Below are 15,974 nucleotides of genomic sequence, written 5' to 3'. Positions count from 1 at the left end.
TTACATATACTAGTGGTCGAATCCACAGAACGCGGTCTTGGTGTCCCGTTCACAAACCACACACTAGACATGTGGCAGAGATACAATCATGGCAGGACTCACGACGCAATATGTTTACAATTGAAATAAACACCACCAAACAGTCGTGTAAGCTTTCATCATACCCTTCTGTATCCGATCCTCAATCTCCCTGCCTAAGCCTTCGTGTAAAGTCCCGAACTTTCCCCCGGGTGCGTTGGTCAGGTGCATCGCCCGTGTGAGAAAGTCTTCGGATGGTGCGTGCTGCCATAAGCTCTGCTTCCCCTTCGCACCTCGTTTCAGCAGAAAGGCTGTGCTGTATATTGACTTGTGCTTCACGGCGAGATGGAGGGCAGTGACCCCTTCCTGTGTTATGGATTAAGTAGGTAGATCTAAAACTGTCCTCTGTGCGTATTGGCCTGCGCTTCACCCAACCAGTGAGTACTATGTGCAAAATGGAGGGGAGTGACTCCTCCCTGTGTTATGGATCAAGTAGGTAGATCTAAAACTGTCCTTAGTGCGTATTGACCTGCGCTTCACCTAACTATTGAGTACTATGTGTAGAATGGAGGGCAGTGACTCCTTCCTGTGTTATGGATTAAGTAGGTAGATCGCAAACTGTCCTCAGTTCAGTGCGTATTGACGTTCACCTGCACCTACCTACGATATGGACTCAGTGCATGACAACCAGTGAGTGTTGTGTGCGAGATACTGGGAAGTGGTTCATCTCAATCATACCAATTCAGTACATGAAACGTCAATGCATGTATACTGCCATTTTATGTCGGATCGTATTTTTAACCGGTATAGTATACATCATTACTTAAAACAACCACACTAATATATACTTATTTAAAAAGAGGTTGTTTATCCGGACCGGATACTGTTTTGTGCATGAATCGATTTGCGTTACAGCCTGGTAACGTACTGCGCCGAGGTGCTGAGGCGCGATCGTAGGCTCAACTACTACCGTGGGTACACTACCAGTAGATATATGGGCAACCAATGCACTGGGTTTATCTACTACTGTACATACACTACCAGTAGAGATATGGGCAACCAATGCACTGGGCTCATCTACCACTGTACATACACTACCAGTAGAGATTTGGGCAACCAATGCACCAGCTATCGGGCGTGTTTGATTCACTTAGGTCGTTCACAACAAGCAATTAAAGTGGTATATAGTACGAGTGTATTTGATTAATGTGGTGCAGCCTAATAAGATCCGGGCTTTGCAACCCAATGCACAATGCCGCATAAGCATACCAAGTTTGTCATATCAATGATTGACGAGTCCGCATCCATCAACAGTGCCATTGCCTCGACTGCCTCTGATCTGACAGCTAGATGTAAAGGGGTGTTGCCGAACTAGATGCAGTATAGCAGAGGTGTATGAGCTGGATTATCCACTATTCATTTGACATATACGTTACGCTATGTGTTCCCGTAGTACAGTAAGACGTCACTATGTTGCAGTGCACGTTCTCGTAGGCAGCGAATAGATTGTGTGCGATTTCGTACCTTCGAATTGTTCTGCATATTTGTGCAATACAGAGTGTGTTCGGTATAATCAGTGTTAAACTGCCATATTCGATTGCTACAATCTCGCATATGCAAGCTGACACGCCAACGTAGCACGACCTCATGTCACCAATTCAGGTGGGGCCCAGTACAAACAAACCACCGTAGAGAAACGAGCAGACTTTTCAGATAAGACACTCACCACACCAACCTGATCTTAAACCGCCGTAGACAAACGAGCAGACATTTCAGATAAGACACTCACCACACCAACCTGATCTTGTTTTGCTGGGTTCGCTCCAGCGCGCAACAGGTAGTCGACAAATAGCGAGTCTTCCCCTCCCACTGCCACATGAAGCGCCGTACGCCCGAACTGATGTTACCAGCCGATAGAGAAAATTTATGTGATACAGCATAGACAAAGGATATGTGATACAGCATAGAGAAAGTTTATGTGATACAGCATAGACAAAGATTATGTGATACAGCATAAACAAAGTTTCTATGATACAGCATAGACAAAATTTTATATGATACAACACAGAGGAAGTTTTATGTGATACAGCATAGACAAAGTTTATGTGATACAGCATAGTAAGTTCAGGTGCTAGCTTAGAACAGTATTTACCATGAATGATGATCGCAGGGTTTAGGCTGATATATATGAAGCTCGTTCGATCAGCAGGGATATATTTAGACGTGCAATTTGCTGAAAATGAACGCAAACAGGTGTCAACGAGAGGGAGGTTAGGATACAACGACATACATCGCCATAGAATCCTACAGTAATAGCGACTAAACTTAATCCCCGCACTATAAATGAATGACATACCAGATCACTAGCATTCACGTTAACCCCTAAGGTGATGAATAAACTGAATATCCTCCGGTTCTGCCGCCTGATCACATAGTGTAGAGCGGGTTCTTGGAACTGTTGGATGGGGGAAAAGATACATTGCGTAGCAAGAGCTAAGACCGACTTCGTGTTGTTTTTTACGACGACAATCAGTAGCGACTGAGGTGTCTGGCGGAGCATAGTGAATGTGCGCTTCCGTGAAGTGCTACGATGATTTTTATATCGTGAACGACATTCCGCCAAGCAAAAGGTTATACACATATAACTGATATGAGATATAACACACATCGACGCGCAAATTATACAACTGCTTATCCAGCTTATTAAATGCATTCACGAGATTTTGAACCAAATATGATTCAACAAGCAATCAGCACTACAGAGCAATCGTTTGTGCCACACGTACGACTATCCCGTACACCATCGCCTGCATTTCACAATCTCAACCTGTGAGTCATACACATATTGGCTATTCCTAAATCTTCAGATTACATAATCATTTCGAGCAGTAGACTTACAGCATCGATAACGTTCGGGTCGGTCCCGCTTTGCATGGAAATGTGTACCGCATTTAAGTCTCCGGCTGCAATAGCCGAAAAGATGTCTTCGTCCGAATCTATAAAGCTCGCAGCAAATGCCTTGCGCCCAGGGAGTATGGTAGGGGAGTTCGCTGTCGTTGATAGTGTATCGTGTTTGCAAATTTCAGTTTAAACACATCGAGCGCATTCTTGAGTTCATAGACAGGATAGGAGGGATGCATCTGGGTACAGAAATTGATGCAAAAGTATTGACACATGCGCAGGTGTGTGGGGCAGTGAATGGAAAACTTGCACCTATATAAGATGCTGAGAGGATCAATAGCAAAAATCGATATGTTTCAAGCTTTTCAATAAGGACAGTGGTGATTTTAAATAGTAGCCCTAAAGCCAAATGTAGGGTGCACGGATAGTGGCCCTAAAGGAAAATGTAGGGTGCACAATGTAGCTGTTCTCGAGATTGTTTCTGATTACATCTATTTATTCAACTACAGGCTATCAGCAGTATAAGACGTCTATAATTTGCAGGCATACTATTACACTTCTCAAAAGTATATGAATATGTAACCGAACAATCGCGGGGATTCCGACAGGAGAAACAGGATAAACAGTCAGTACTATTCCGTCACTTCAGCTATTGTATCTCGTCAAACAAGTTTTAGTTCCTGCCAAATCCTTACAAAGAAAATCATCCCTATTATTCCCACATTAACAGATGCGGTTATCTGAGCGCAAACTTACATATACAGAAATGAATACATCGTTCGCTATATCATGCCAGTACTAGCAGATGGAGCCGATACTGACGTCGCATATATCTATGTATAGTTTTTCGAATTTACGGTTCAACTGGTCACGCCCATGAACGATGTACATGAATCTGTACACAACCGCTTGAAATTATGTTCTTATTTGCCAAGTTAAAGTCGAACGATGATAGGCACATACAACGGAACAATACATCAGACTTTGTATGTGTGCGCGATCCTATATTGGTTATATCTACTACATGTACCGTTTATTTCTAGAGTTACCCACTGATATTACGCACAGACATCGACACGCGTTCGTATGTATATAATACTCAACCACATATACAAATAGTTAAACGTTGGCAGTCATGCTCGAACATACTTTGTGAGTTGAACGACGACCAGGTGCGGCCCGCATCTCCAGTGTTCACCGCAGGACTGGTAACTACACGTGCGATTGTATTAGATCGTGTAGCTGGCACACCCACGCGTAACACGGCCGAATCGTCGACACTCCACCGATACTTGCTTATAAACGACATGGTTGCGAGTAGTGAATCAGAGAGTTTTGCTCGTTGCGTACCAATTAAGTATACAAAGCGTAAACCCAAGAGTCCTAATAAAGAGACTTAATAATACAAAACCCAAGAAACCGTGTGAAGTGTGCCTAAAAGTCTAACGTAAACGCTATAAATATACATATTGTTAACGTTTAAACCCCCCCCCCCCCCCAATTTGGAGTGTGGACTGTGCCACAGTGAAGCGTGGAAAAGAACATAAAAAGATGTAATTTTTCCAAAAACGGACTCCCTCTATGTATGGGGGGCAAATTCTAAAAATTTCAAGACTAAAACATGAGTCCATGACCCTATTGAAAAAGAAAAAAATACGGCTGACGGACTCCAAGATGGCCGTGATGTAGCCTCCCAAAAATTTGACCGTTATTGTTTTCTTATACAAAAACAAATTTAAAAAAAAGGTGACTAAGCCCCGCAACCCGCTCTACTACTAGTAGAGAGTCTACTATGTATGTACACTTGTACATACACACAAAAAAATACTCTTCTCTCACTTTTAGAGTAAAATATAAAAATGATCATATGATAATATTCAATCAGAGAGATTTTAGATTTATACCAAAAACGGTGTTTTGCTTTTCAGCTGCTGGCGCCTGCTGCTCTAAATATAATAAAACAAGGCCGAAAGATATTCCGTACACGCAGCTGATAAGCGACTAAACTGCCAACTTCAATTGTAAGTGTGTGCGTGCGTGCGTTGCGCGCGTTGTTTGAAAATGAATGAATCCATCAGTCCTAATGAGGGCCCCTTCGCCAAGGCCATGGTGGTAGGGTACACTGTCCTACCAATCATCTCCTTATTAGTGACCGTGCTCATGACATACTTCTACTGGGACTGGATGGTGCTATACTTCATCGTAATCGTATTCGAGAAGGCTCATTTGCGAGGGTCTCGCACTTTAATGTGGTTCCGTTGCCTACCCATTTGGGAGATATGGTGCTCGTACTTTCCAGTGCGACTCGAGAAGATGTGCGACTTAGACCCTACTAAGAACTACATCTTCGGATATCACCCTCACGGTATTATATGTATGGGGGCCTTTGGTGCATTCGGAACTAATGGAGCAGGCTTCAAGGATGTCTTCCCTGGGTTGGATGTCCATCTCATGACACTCACTCCATGGTTCAAGGTATATAAGCGTATACTTCCGTTTTTGTGACGAATGTGTCAATCGTTGTCCACTGTTCGTTGTGCACCCACTCCTTGGCCCAAGGTACACAACACGCGCTGTCTCTACTATGTATGTCACAGTCCTCTGACTTTTATATCCAAGAATATTTTATTCATGTCTTCCGACTGTGGAATATAGATATAGGTGCGGTTGTCACTGCTACGTGATACTCACTCCTGGTTCAGGTACACAAAATGCACTTACTTGCTTTTGCATGGCGAAATTGTTATATGTTTCTATACTACAGTGTATACTTGTTCTTTCGCTGTGATACAGGTCCTACTTATTCTGATAGCAGATTTGATCCTTCTTATTGAACTCTTAATACAGTTGATTTGTATTTGTCAGACGTAGTTTCTGAGTGTTAATGGAATGAATTTGGCAAAACTAGTGTAACGGGTCCGTTGAGTGTGACGATATGCTCCTGAATCTCGTACCATCCGGATAACAATGTTTAGATGGAAGACTTTTTCGTACTAAATTACACTTATCCTCCAAATATATACTAGATATCTCAAGTATCATGTCTGATAATACATTTGCAGATCCCTTTCTTCCGAGAGTTTATCCTATCCCTTGGACTGGCTGATGCAGATAAGGAATCTTTCAATTACATTCTCCAGCATGGTAAGTTGGACTGTGCAGTAGAGTGAGCATCCTGTGTATAAAATACCGTATGTACTTCGGCACTCCAGGAAATACACACAGCGTTAAGCGTCACATGGTGGCCCGGATCTATTTTTATTTTGTGCACTGACTGTCTTTTGATTTGCAGGACCTGGACAGAGTTGCTGCATTCCTCTGGGTGGCGCTGCCGAGTCGCTTGATGCACATCCGGGCACCTTTGACCTGACCTTGGCCGATCGCAAGGGGTAAGTATTGTTGGGAACGTGGAGACACTATCTGGTATGTATCTTGTAGTCTTCGCTATGGCTCGCAATGCTTGGTTTGTTTGGAGAACGTGATTGTGTATGCAAGAACATTGACGTACACTAGACTGTACACTTAACTGTACAGAGAAATGTACAAAAAAAAGTATGTCGTGATAGTACACTGTCCATCAATCACTATCAATGCGAGACCGTCCAACACCCCCTTTGCGTTTCTTTTCAATTGTTGGCATCCTGGTTGATGGTTGTAGTTTACACTTAATTGCGCAACTAACCACCGGACTTTCAACCCGTTTATCATCCTGCAGTTTTATCCGGGTTGCCATGAAGAATGGTGCTACTCTGGTGCCCACATTCGGCTTTGGAGAGACCGATCTCTTCACTCAGAAGGTCAATGAGCGCGGTTCCGCTTTCCGTGACCAACAATCTAAGGTACGCACAACTGTGTATGGCTTTTTTTTTTCGGATCAGTAGTAGGGCCTGGTCAGACACGTTCACGAGAGCGTGCGTTTCAGGACCAGACACTTGTTGCTATTGCTTACCGGGCTGTAAAGGTCGCTCAATTCTGACGTATTCATATTTGAGCCGATAATTTTAGCAACAAGTTGCGTGATCGTGCTATCTACATTAGAGATATGGAGTGATAAGAAATCATCGCGGTAGATAGTTTTCCACTCTATCAATGCAGCCGCTGAGTTTAAGAAACATAGATGTTGCATTTATCATATGCGGCACATAGTTGCTTCTATGCTCGAAGCAACCCGGGGGGGGGGGGGGCACTCTCAACAAATATGGTTATTTTCTCCTCGCGTGTTGCGTATGTACGTAGATTCAAGATGCTATTGGGTTCGCGCCGGTCGCTCTCACAAACACAAAGCTGATGACACCTTTCCACGGCCTTGTGACGGTCGTAACCGGCAACCCGATCGACGTCCCCATGGTATGTCGTATATTCGTTCATTTACTTCGTTTCTTACATATTGCTACTTTCGTCTCATGACGAGAGCTCTTTAGATTGTATACACTGCTGTGGCCTCGTGTGGTACGGTATTAACACGTGTCATCTCTGCATTTTTGTGCCTACCTTCGGGTCTGCTGTAGCTCCAATACCCCACAAAGGAGCAGATTGACGAGTACCATCAGAAGTACGTAGCCGGCCTAAAAGAGGTACGCCCGTTTTCTCACGAAGATTGAGTTGAAGGTCTCGCGTTGGATCTCAATATAGTATTTGACATGTTTGTATTCCAGAGAGTCGGGTTTTTGGTGTCGCATATCAGTTAATCGGATTAGTGTGTTGTATATCAACCAGCGGTCATATTCATCTTTGAGCGCGTAGTTTTTCTCCGTGCTGGGTTATCATGTTCGAATGACTTCTTTCTTCGTTCACATTAAAGGTTTTCGACTCCAACAAGGACAAATACGCAAAGAACCGAAAACGGAGTATTGCAATTTTGGGCAAATACAGACCGGAAAAGGCAAAAAAAACGGAATAAATCCGAGCAATTCGATCTGATTAACATGCAAAATGTGACGCACTGAAGGTTTGTCTTGTATATCATGATAAGCCAAATCGAACAATCGTGCACAAACAGACTAGATTGGATCAGTAGGGTTGATCTATACTGATATGACCAAAATGTAGCCTAGTATCAATTTTTAACCAAAATCCGTAATCAGATAGTGTGAGGCTAGAAGAAGGCCTGATATGGAGTTTGCCCCCACCTTCAACAGACAAGCTTAGTATTGGAATGGTTCACTAAGGTGACAGTGTCCTTTACAAAGTGTTTGTAGGGTTTTACAATAACTGCACCTGGAGGGCATCAGATTTATTAGAATGTCCTCAAGGCTTGTGAAGTAAGTCTATGTAAGACATACCCCCTTGTCCCAACACACAGTCAGCTTTGCAGTAAAGAAGTAGGGTGACCGCACTTAACCCGACCCCTGGTAAAGTATCCCTGTATAACAGGATCAGTTAAAAACTGGGCAACACAACACAAAAGTACTGCAATTGAAAAGCTATCGTGCAATGCATCCCTTCCACATCATAAAACAAATTTGCCTCATCTAGAAGATTCGGAGGCTATCATTTGGGATGAAAGAATGAGCTATCCTGTGATAATTGAGGTTGAGAAGGAGCTATGTCGATGTTTGCAAAGGAGGGAAAGGCATCCCACGAGGGATTCCATCGAACCTATAATCTCCTAGTGGCACCTCTCTGACGACACTCAGGGCACCTTTTGCTCTCGGATCCCTTTATCACTATCTGCAATAGAGTAGATGTGACTGATACACTAGCCACATTATACTCCCTCACGCCTATAGCTATAGATCCTATATATGACTGTCTACTAGTAGATATATGGGTGATAGAGTGTGACTAAGTGTAGTAAGTATATGGAGTATAGGTTTAGAGAGGGAGACATAGATGTATAGAGCTATGAGTGTAACACAGATATACTAGTTGAATAGGGAACTAAAACAGAGGGGATATAGACTATACTGAATTGGGGTAATATCTAGCCATGGTTATTAATGCAATGTAATAAGATTAAGAATGACATCACAGGTGAGAATTATATAAATTTAACCCGGGATAAGATGTCCCCTTGTGTTGTATTTTTAGCTCAATTCAATATCATCACAAAAACTATACCATTGACCGCCTGTTACTTACTCCCCATCTACCACAGTAGTTACAAACATCTATCTATCACTACTTAATTTATTATACACAGCCACATAGCTCCCTCTCAACTATATTTATCACCTTACACTCATAGGTAGCCCTTATACACTATCCCTCCATCTCACTACTCATCATATGTCCCAGTACCACGAGAACAAAAGGGTACCCAATGCACACCACACTCACACCTACACCCATACCCTAAGAGAGACAGGGTCACCTGAGATATCTTTGTAGGTAGGTATGTACACCCATAGAGTGATATATTATCTTACCCTATACACTATTATTCCGAAGTGATATCCCGGCTCCGCGGGGATCATCTATCTTTTAGCAAGAGGGGTCACACATGTCTACACATATACCTAGATAGATATACACATGCATATAATACACATACATTGAAAAATATAGACTTTTCTCCTGATCTCTGTGGGCTACCCACTTGTGGAGAAACTATAGAACCTTATGTTTACTCAACCCTACAACTATGTTGTATAGCCAATACTCATATGCCGATGGGTAAGGTACTCGATTCTATTGGCCTAATGGAACTGAACCAATCACTGGTGCTAGGGTAGGATAGATAACCAACTGTAGCTTACGTATGCACCCAACATAACTTTATTGTAGTACCCACAGGGGATAGGAATATGTCTTCAAACAAAAGCGTCTTCAGCGTTAGTGTGTAACTTAGCTATATGTCATCTTCCTCCTATTGGTAAATGTTGGATAGGTGGTGACGAGTCAGCGGGGTTGAGTATGCTTTAGTGTTAGTGGCAATATGTTTCGCCTTTAGGTTTATAAATGAGTGTTGGTCTTTGTCTTAATCTCTTTCTATTGCGCCGGTAGAAGTGTGCTTATGTGGGGTATATAACTCTTGTTATTGGTTAGGTTTAGAGAGTAAAGTTTGAATAAGTATTAAGTGACAGTTGACATAAGTATGTCGTATAGAGGGGTAAGTTTCTGTCCTTTGGCGAGACATAAGTATAGGTGTCTACTCCTGGAGTGATGTATCTTTCAGCACTAGTTGTAATGTGTATAAAAATCCAACTAGAGAGAGTTAAAAATAGCCTCCGATACATATACATGGGGGCAGATACGCCGTCCCGTCACAGTGACGCGAAGCCATTTGTACGTGCGATTAATTGTTGTAAACTATAACTCACTTGATAATCGTGATAGACTCTGTTGTAGTATCTCTCTCACACGCAGCGGTTGGTGGTTCTGTACAGCTCTCGCCGATGCCCATCGTAATCGTTCATGGCCTGGTGAATACACAGCCGGTTGTCCCAGATCACCAGCATATCCTTCTCCCATCTTAACCTGCACGTGTACGCTGGCTGTGTGATGTGTTGCAGCAGGAACACTACTATGGCCCGGGACTCCAAGTCGCTCATACCGTCTATCCCCGCTGTATACGTACCATCCACAAACAATGCCTTCTCCCATGTCACCGGGTGCACACCCACCAGCCTGTGTAATGTCCCCCTCACCCCTTGCAGCACATCCGCAGACACACCCTTGTACTTCGTAGCTGCCAGTCGGCCTAGAGGGGTGGTCTCATCGTCGCCGGCATCCACCTGAGCTTGTGCCAGTACATCCTTCAATGACATGCGCACCATCAGTGGCTCTATTACACACTGCATAGTCTCTGAAAGCGTGCTGTACGCCAAAGAAGTGTTGGCGAATATAGTATCCCCTCCATAGGGTGGTACACATACACTCCTTAAGGTGGTGATATGCGGTGGTCCAGCCAGAAAGGGCGAGTCTGTGTGCCAGCCCGAGCCAAACACCATGCGTACATGTGTGTGTGCTTCTTTAATAACGGGTTTGACATGCTCACATCCGTGTATAGTCGATGGATAGGCATCCTTCGCGAAAGGCCCAAACAATGAAGCAAAGTGTTGGTGGTGTACGTGTGTGAGATTAACTTGGTTCCTGAAGAAGAGCATCTTGTGCCGGAAGAGCGCTTGACGTATCTCTTGAAATACATCATGCTTATGAGAGTCACTCCAAGTGCAAGATGAATCTATATCGGAATCACTGAACATGCTCAGGTCCACGCCTGTGACCTCAGCACCCATAGCAGATGAGAAGGGGAGCGTGTGCATATGTTCATACTTCAGTGCACTGTTATCGAATACAGGTGTGGTTGTCACGGAAGCCTGTGTTTGGTTACCCCTATACTGTATAAAACTAACTGAACGGACCTTAGGACAGAGCAACTGCTTTGCTTTCCCATTCATTGTGTGAGAGATATTTGCAGACTGTTGTAAGGCGGGGTGTTCTCTGTTCTGAATTTGCACATTGCGATTGTGTGTGGCATAGTTGCGCTGCGAATGCCTGAGCACAGCTTCCGGCAACCCAACCTCTGAAACACTTCTGTAACGCGTACATGCCTTCTGTGCATGCAGAAGGTTCCTGCTTGTGTGCATAGTGCAGGTATGTATGTACTATATTATGCACGCGCTTATCAGGTTTGATTTCATCTGGCTATGCTTTCTCAGTTTATAAATATTTGTTTCTATTTTAGCGGGGCACTGGACTCCTGGAGTGGAGGCTATATGTCGATTTCTATGTTTTACAATAAAATGAATTCGAAAAAAATGCGTGACCGATTTGTATTTGATTTTTTTGGGGGGACTTCGAAGTTTCGTCTTGGTGTGGTCCAAGGGTGAGATGTTGAAGTCTGCTGGACTACAAAGGGGCGAGACATTGCTTACATTCCCGTAAGTGTATCCATCGAACACGACTTAAACGAACGTTCCGAGAATAATAATAGGTCAGTATGGCCGGTACAGTTCTTCTGTTTCATTTCCCACCTGGCGTGGAGTCGATGGTGGTACGACAGGTGTTGGAAGCAAAGGATGTGGCATACGAGGACTCTGTGTTGAATACCCTAATTGACGAAGATATTGCTCCCTGGTACATTGAGGAGCTTAACGAGAAGTATGTATATACAATGATCAAACACAACAAACATATATCAATAAGGATGCAGGTATCTTCCTGCATGCATGTTAAATTTATTTATATGTACATATGTACATTAAACCCTACACACAAAGCCACAGACACATACACGCACTCACGTTGACAAGGGAAGACGGAGGCACCAACACACTCAAGAAAACACTCATATATATATATATATATATATATATATATTATGTGTGTGTGTGTGTGTAGTGTGTGTGTGTGGAGTCGTTTGGTAGTCTCGTATATATATATATATATATATATATATATATAATGTCATTTCATATATGTTCTTATATATATATCATTACATTTATGTTTAATAGGTTCATATAAATATATTCATATATATATATATATGGATGGATGGATGGATGGATGGATGGAGAGCTGTATCTATAGATAAACTCGTATTTTCGGATATATATTCTTATTTGTATTAAATACATTTTCATTCATATTCATCTATTAATTGTTTGTCCTATATAATCCGATGATGTTCTAAACCTTTTCAAGAAAAACTCGCATTATATAGCTTATTTGCTTTTACATGCAAAGGTACCAGATTAGTTTTTAGAGTCAATGTATTAGTTCGTATCTAATTCAGTGCGAGAAATGGCAAGGTCAGTTGCTGCATATATCTATAGCTCCCGAGTTTATATTGCATGGATAGGGAGTTTACATCTATCTGATAAATGTAGCTATCCGAAGGATTCTTGGGGGTGAGTCTTGTAGGTGTACATTGGTGTTCTTTTTGCTTTGTAAGTATACTACATTTTCTAACTGTTTTTGGGTCATATACCAACCTGCAGCGCCGATGTGCCAACTCTTGTGCACGGCAAGAAAGTGATTACAGATGTCCACTACATATGCTCATATATCGAGAAGAACTTCCCAGAGCCCTCCGTCGTTCCGACAGATGCTACTCAGTCGGCTGAGAACACTGACTGGACAAAGGTGTGTTTAGGAATACGGATGCTGGTTTAATTGTGCGGGTTTGTGGATGAAATCTCGTGCATGTTTATCAAATTGTACGGACATGAATAATCATCTAATTTTCCCGAGTTTATCGGCCTACATCATTCACTACATTCTGGTCTCGCAGTGTGTTCCGTGAGGTTTTGCCAATACAATTTTATCAGCATGGGACGGTGCCCGATAGTATATTGATACGAGGTGAACTATCTCTGCTATAACCAGGTGTACTCACTAAATACATCTTACCCTCCAGCGATGTCTCAGTATGGCGAACTCAGTTCTCTATCGGAAACAGTCTGGTGTGGCTCGTTATATGACGATTGATAAGCTGATGCAAAGGTGTGTACTGTACCCACAGATTGCGTTATTGATTGTTATGTGATGTTTTCCTGAAGCTATGGTGCAGAGAAGTCCCACAGAGTTCATCGTTGCGAGTGGAATCAAACGGACCTACTTGGCAGTACGGGTCATCGTCTCAGCTCACTTCCTAGTCTGAAATTGAATATTGTATTATGGTATTCGCTAAGAACAGTTGTATCGTTGCCCTTCAGGTTAGGTACGGCTACACAGCATAAGAAAGACAATCCAGCGCTTGCAAGTACATACGACAATGTGATCAAGAAGACTCAGCAACTGATTAACGATCTGGAAGACGATAATGTTTCGAGCCAGGTAAGTACTCGATCAATCTGATTAATATGAGAAAATTTACATAAGTGCTGTTGAATTGTGTCGAGCTAATATGGTTGTTTGTCATGTATAGCTTTGTATTTTGAATTATACTCTTATTCACTAGTGCTCCATTGTCAATTATAGCACTATTTTCAATTATAGCACGTGGATTTACCTAATATGGGTACTTAAGTTCTCCATTGTTAGTTATAGCACCTGGACATACCTAATATGGGTGCTTAAGTCCTCCATTGTCGATTACAGCACGTGGATATACCTATTATGGGTACTTAAGTCCCCCATTGTCTATTTACCTAAAATGGGTACTTAAGTCCTCCATTGTTAATTATAGCACGTGGATATACCTATCATGGGTACTTGCCTACCTATGTGTACATGTAACTAGGTATAGGACGCAATGGATTTTTTCTTTCAAAGTTTCTGAATCCTAAACCTCTTTTTAGTGGCCATTTCGCTTCTTCAATTCACATACATCGCTTGTGCCGTACACGCAGAAAATGGAGGAACTCGAGGCATTCCTAGATGAACTGGATCTTCACTTGAAACAAAAGCAGAACATGGTTGGTGGTACATTTACTTTGGCGGATACCGCGTGCATAGCGTTGTTGCGTCACTTGGAAGTGAGTCGGTTATCTGGTTTGTGGGTTGATGGAAAGAGACGCAACATTGCGAGGTATGTCGAGGCACATAGTAGAGATAACCCAGTTTTTATACCAAGCATGTATACGCGCATAGTACAGACAAAACAATGTATAGACCAAGCATGTATACGCACGTAGTACAGACAAAACAATGCATAGAACAAGCATGTATACGCACACCAAGGTATGTCGATGCACATAGTACGGATAAAACAATGTATATACCAAGCATGTATACGCACATAGTACAGACAAAACAATGTACAGACCAAGTATGTATGCGCACATCAAGGTATCGCGATGCACATAGTACAGATAAAACAATGTATATACCAAGCATGTATACGAATGGTGTGCGTATACCCTTTCCCGCCAAGTGACGTTGTGGCTACACACAACTCCCGTGATAGCAGTACCACCCCCCAGTATATCTCTTACGATGAACAAGCCGCGCCTGTAATTCATATGTCTGGGCTGTATAACTCGTATGACTCTAACAACCTACACGCTCTGGGAATCCCGCCCGGCCTCCAGGTACTACCGTCGCCAAAAGGGCAGCCATCCGTTTGGCGCGGCTATTGAAGAGTATCCGATGACGTTGGATCTTATTCTGCCTTCCCTGGTATCAACTGGAAAGCGAATGCTGCATAAAAAGGTACTAGGTTGAACAGTCATGGTGTATGGTAGCCAGTGTCTTTAGGGTTTGTAGAGTTTTATCTTTTTCTGCCTTCCCTGGTATCAACTGGAAAGTGAATGCTGCATTAATAAGGTACTTGGCTGAACAGCTATGGTGTATGATAGCCACTTTGTGTCCTTAGGGGTTTTAGTGTTTTAGATCTGTGCTTAGCTTACACCGATAAGTTCACTCTGCCAAGGCAGTTTCTATTGCTTGTACGGGATACTAAATTATCAGGTATAAAGAATGGCAGAACACAAATCGGGATTCTCTCCCCGTTTTCCCATGTTGACAGTCCATATTTTTGCCTTGTTAACAGCCAACTCAGACGGCACTGGTAGGTGTAGCGGCTGTACTTGGAATCGGATATCTTCTCAGGGGGCCCAGTCCCAACGCACCTATCATGGTTTATTTTTAGAACGCGGCAATGTAGCTTATCGGCGTGACCCTGAGGCGAGGGTAATTAAAACGAAGGAATATCGCGTTCAACTCTAGCGCTCATGGGACCTTGAAGAGGCTACAAAGCTTTCTTTTTTTTCGGATGCATGTATGATCTGCTTTGTACCTCGACTGGATTATATTGAGACATACACACCTGTTCTTCTGAGCCATTCATTATTTACTAAACAGCTCAAAACAGCTCAGCTTGCACTGCGGGCCAGGCAATATTGCAATCAGCAGTAGAAAGTGCAAATATATGAACACGTGTGTGAGAGGAGCTCTTGAGCATGTGCGCAGTTATGAACCTTATTTACATATATATATATATATTTATATTTATATATATCTGTATCTGTGTGTAAGTGTATGCATATGTATATATATATTTATTATCAAATGTTTATATTATACATATATATATATAGATATATAAATAAAAATGAGCATATACATGTATATATATGTATCAGTGTGTGTGTATACATATGTATACGTATATGTACTATCAAATATATATTTATATATATATATGTGTGTGTGTATATATATAT

General features: G+C 42.4%; 4 protein-coding genes across 4 annotated transcripts; 2 read left to right on the top strand and 2 right to left on the bottom strand.

The window, feature by feature from the left end:
* Positions 1–1,759: 1,759 nt before the first annotated feature.
* Positions 1,760–4,235, bottom strand: SARC_07355 (hypothetical protein; the record flags this gene model as incomplete). Its single annotated transcript, XM_014298717.1, has 4 exons — positions 4,069–4,235; positions 2,917–3,068; positions 2,375–2,473; positions 1,760–1,915 (listed from the first exon to the last, which is right to left on the bottom strand). Exons 1-4 carry the CDS (start codon positions 4,226–4,228, stop codon positions 1,760–1,762), a joined length of 567 nt encoding a protein of 188 aa, XP_014154192.1. The 5' UTR covers positions 4,229–4,235.
* Positions 4,236–4,912: 677 nt separating this feature from the next.
* Positions 4,913–7,894, top strand: SARC_07354 (hypothetical protein). Its single transcript, XM_014298716.1, has 7 exons — positions 4,913–5,394; positions 5,982–6,063; positions 6,212–6,308; positions 6,635–6,758; positions 7,156–7,266; positions 7,428–7,493; positions 7,721–7,894. The coding sequence occupies exons 1-7, from the start codon at positions 4,981–4,983 to the stop codon at positions 7,817–7,819; spliced, it is 993 nt and encodes a 330-aa protein (XP_014154191.1). The 5' UTR covers positions 4,913–4,980; the 3' UTR covers positions 7,820–7,894.
* A 2,043-nt stretch (positions 7,895–9,937) lies between these two features.
* Positions 9,938–11,470, bottom strand: SARC_07353 (hypothetical protein). Its single transcript, XM_014298715.1, has one exon. The coding sequence runs from the start codon at positions 11,448–11,450 to the stop codon at positions 10,218–10,220; it is 1,233 nt and encodes a 410-aa protein (XP_014154190.1). The 5' UTR covers positions 11,451–11,470; the 3' UTR covers positions 9,938–10,217.
* A 262-nt stretch (positions 11,471–11,732) lies between these two features.
* On the top strand, positions 11,733–15,720 carry SARC_07352 (hypothetical protein). The gene is made up of 7 exons (XM_014298714.1): positions 11,733–11,964; positions 12,807–12,951; positions 13,226–13,311; positions 13,524–13,644; positions 14,160–14,338; positions 14,841–14,961; positions 15,302–15,720. The coding sequence occupies exons 1-7, from the start codon at positions 11,804–11,806 to the stop codon at positions 15,398–15,400; spliced, it is 912 nt and encodes a 303-aa protein (XP_014154189.1). The 5' UTR covers positions 11,733–11,803; the 3' UTR covers positions 15,401–15,720.
* Positions 15,721–15,974: the final 254 nt, after the last annotated feature.

Source organism: Sphaeroforma arctica, assembly GCF_001186125.1.
Source record: "Sphaeroforma arctica JP610 unplaced genomic scaffold supercont1.576, whole genome shotgun sequence".
NCBI lineage: Eukaryota > Ichthyosporea > Ichthyophonida > Sphaeroforma > Sphaeroforma arctica.
The sequence above is the reverse complement of the archived record's forward strand: the minus strand, read 5'-3'. Positions and strand labels throughout refer to the sequence as shown.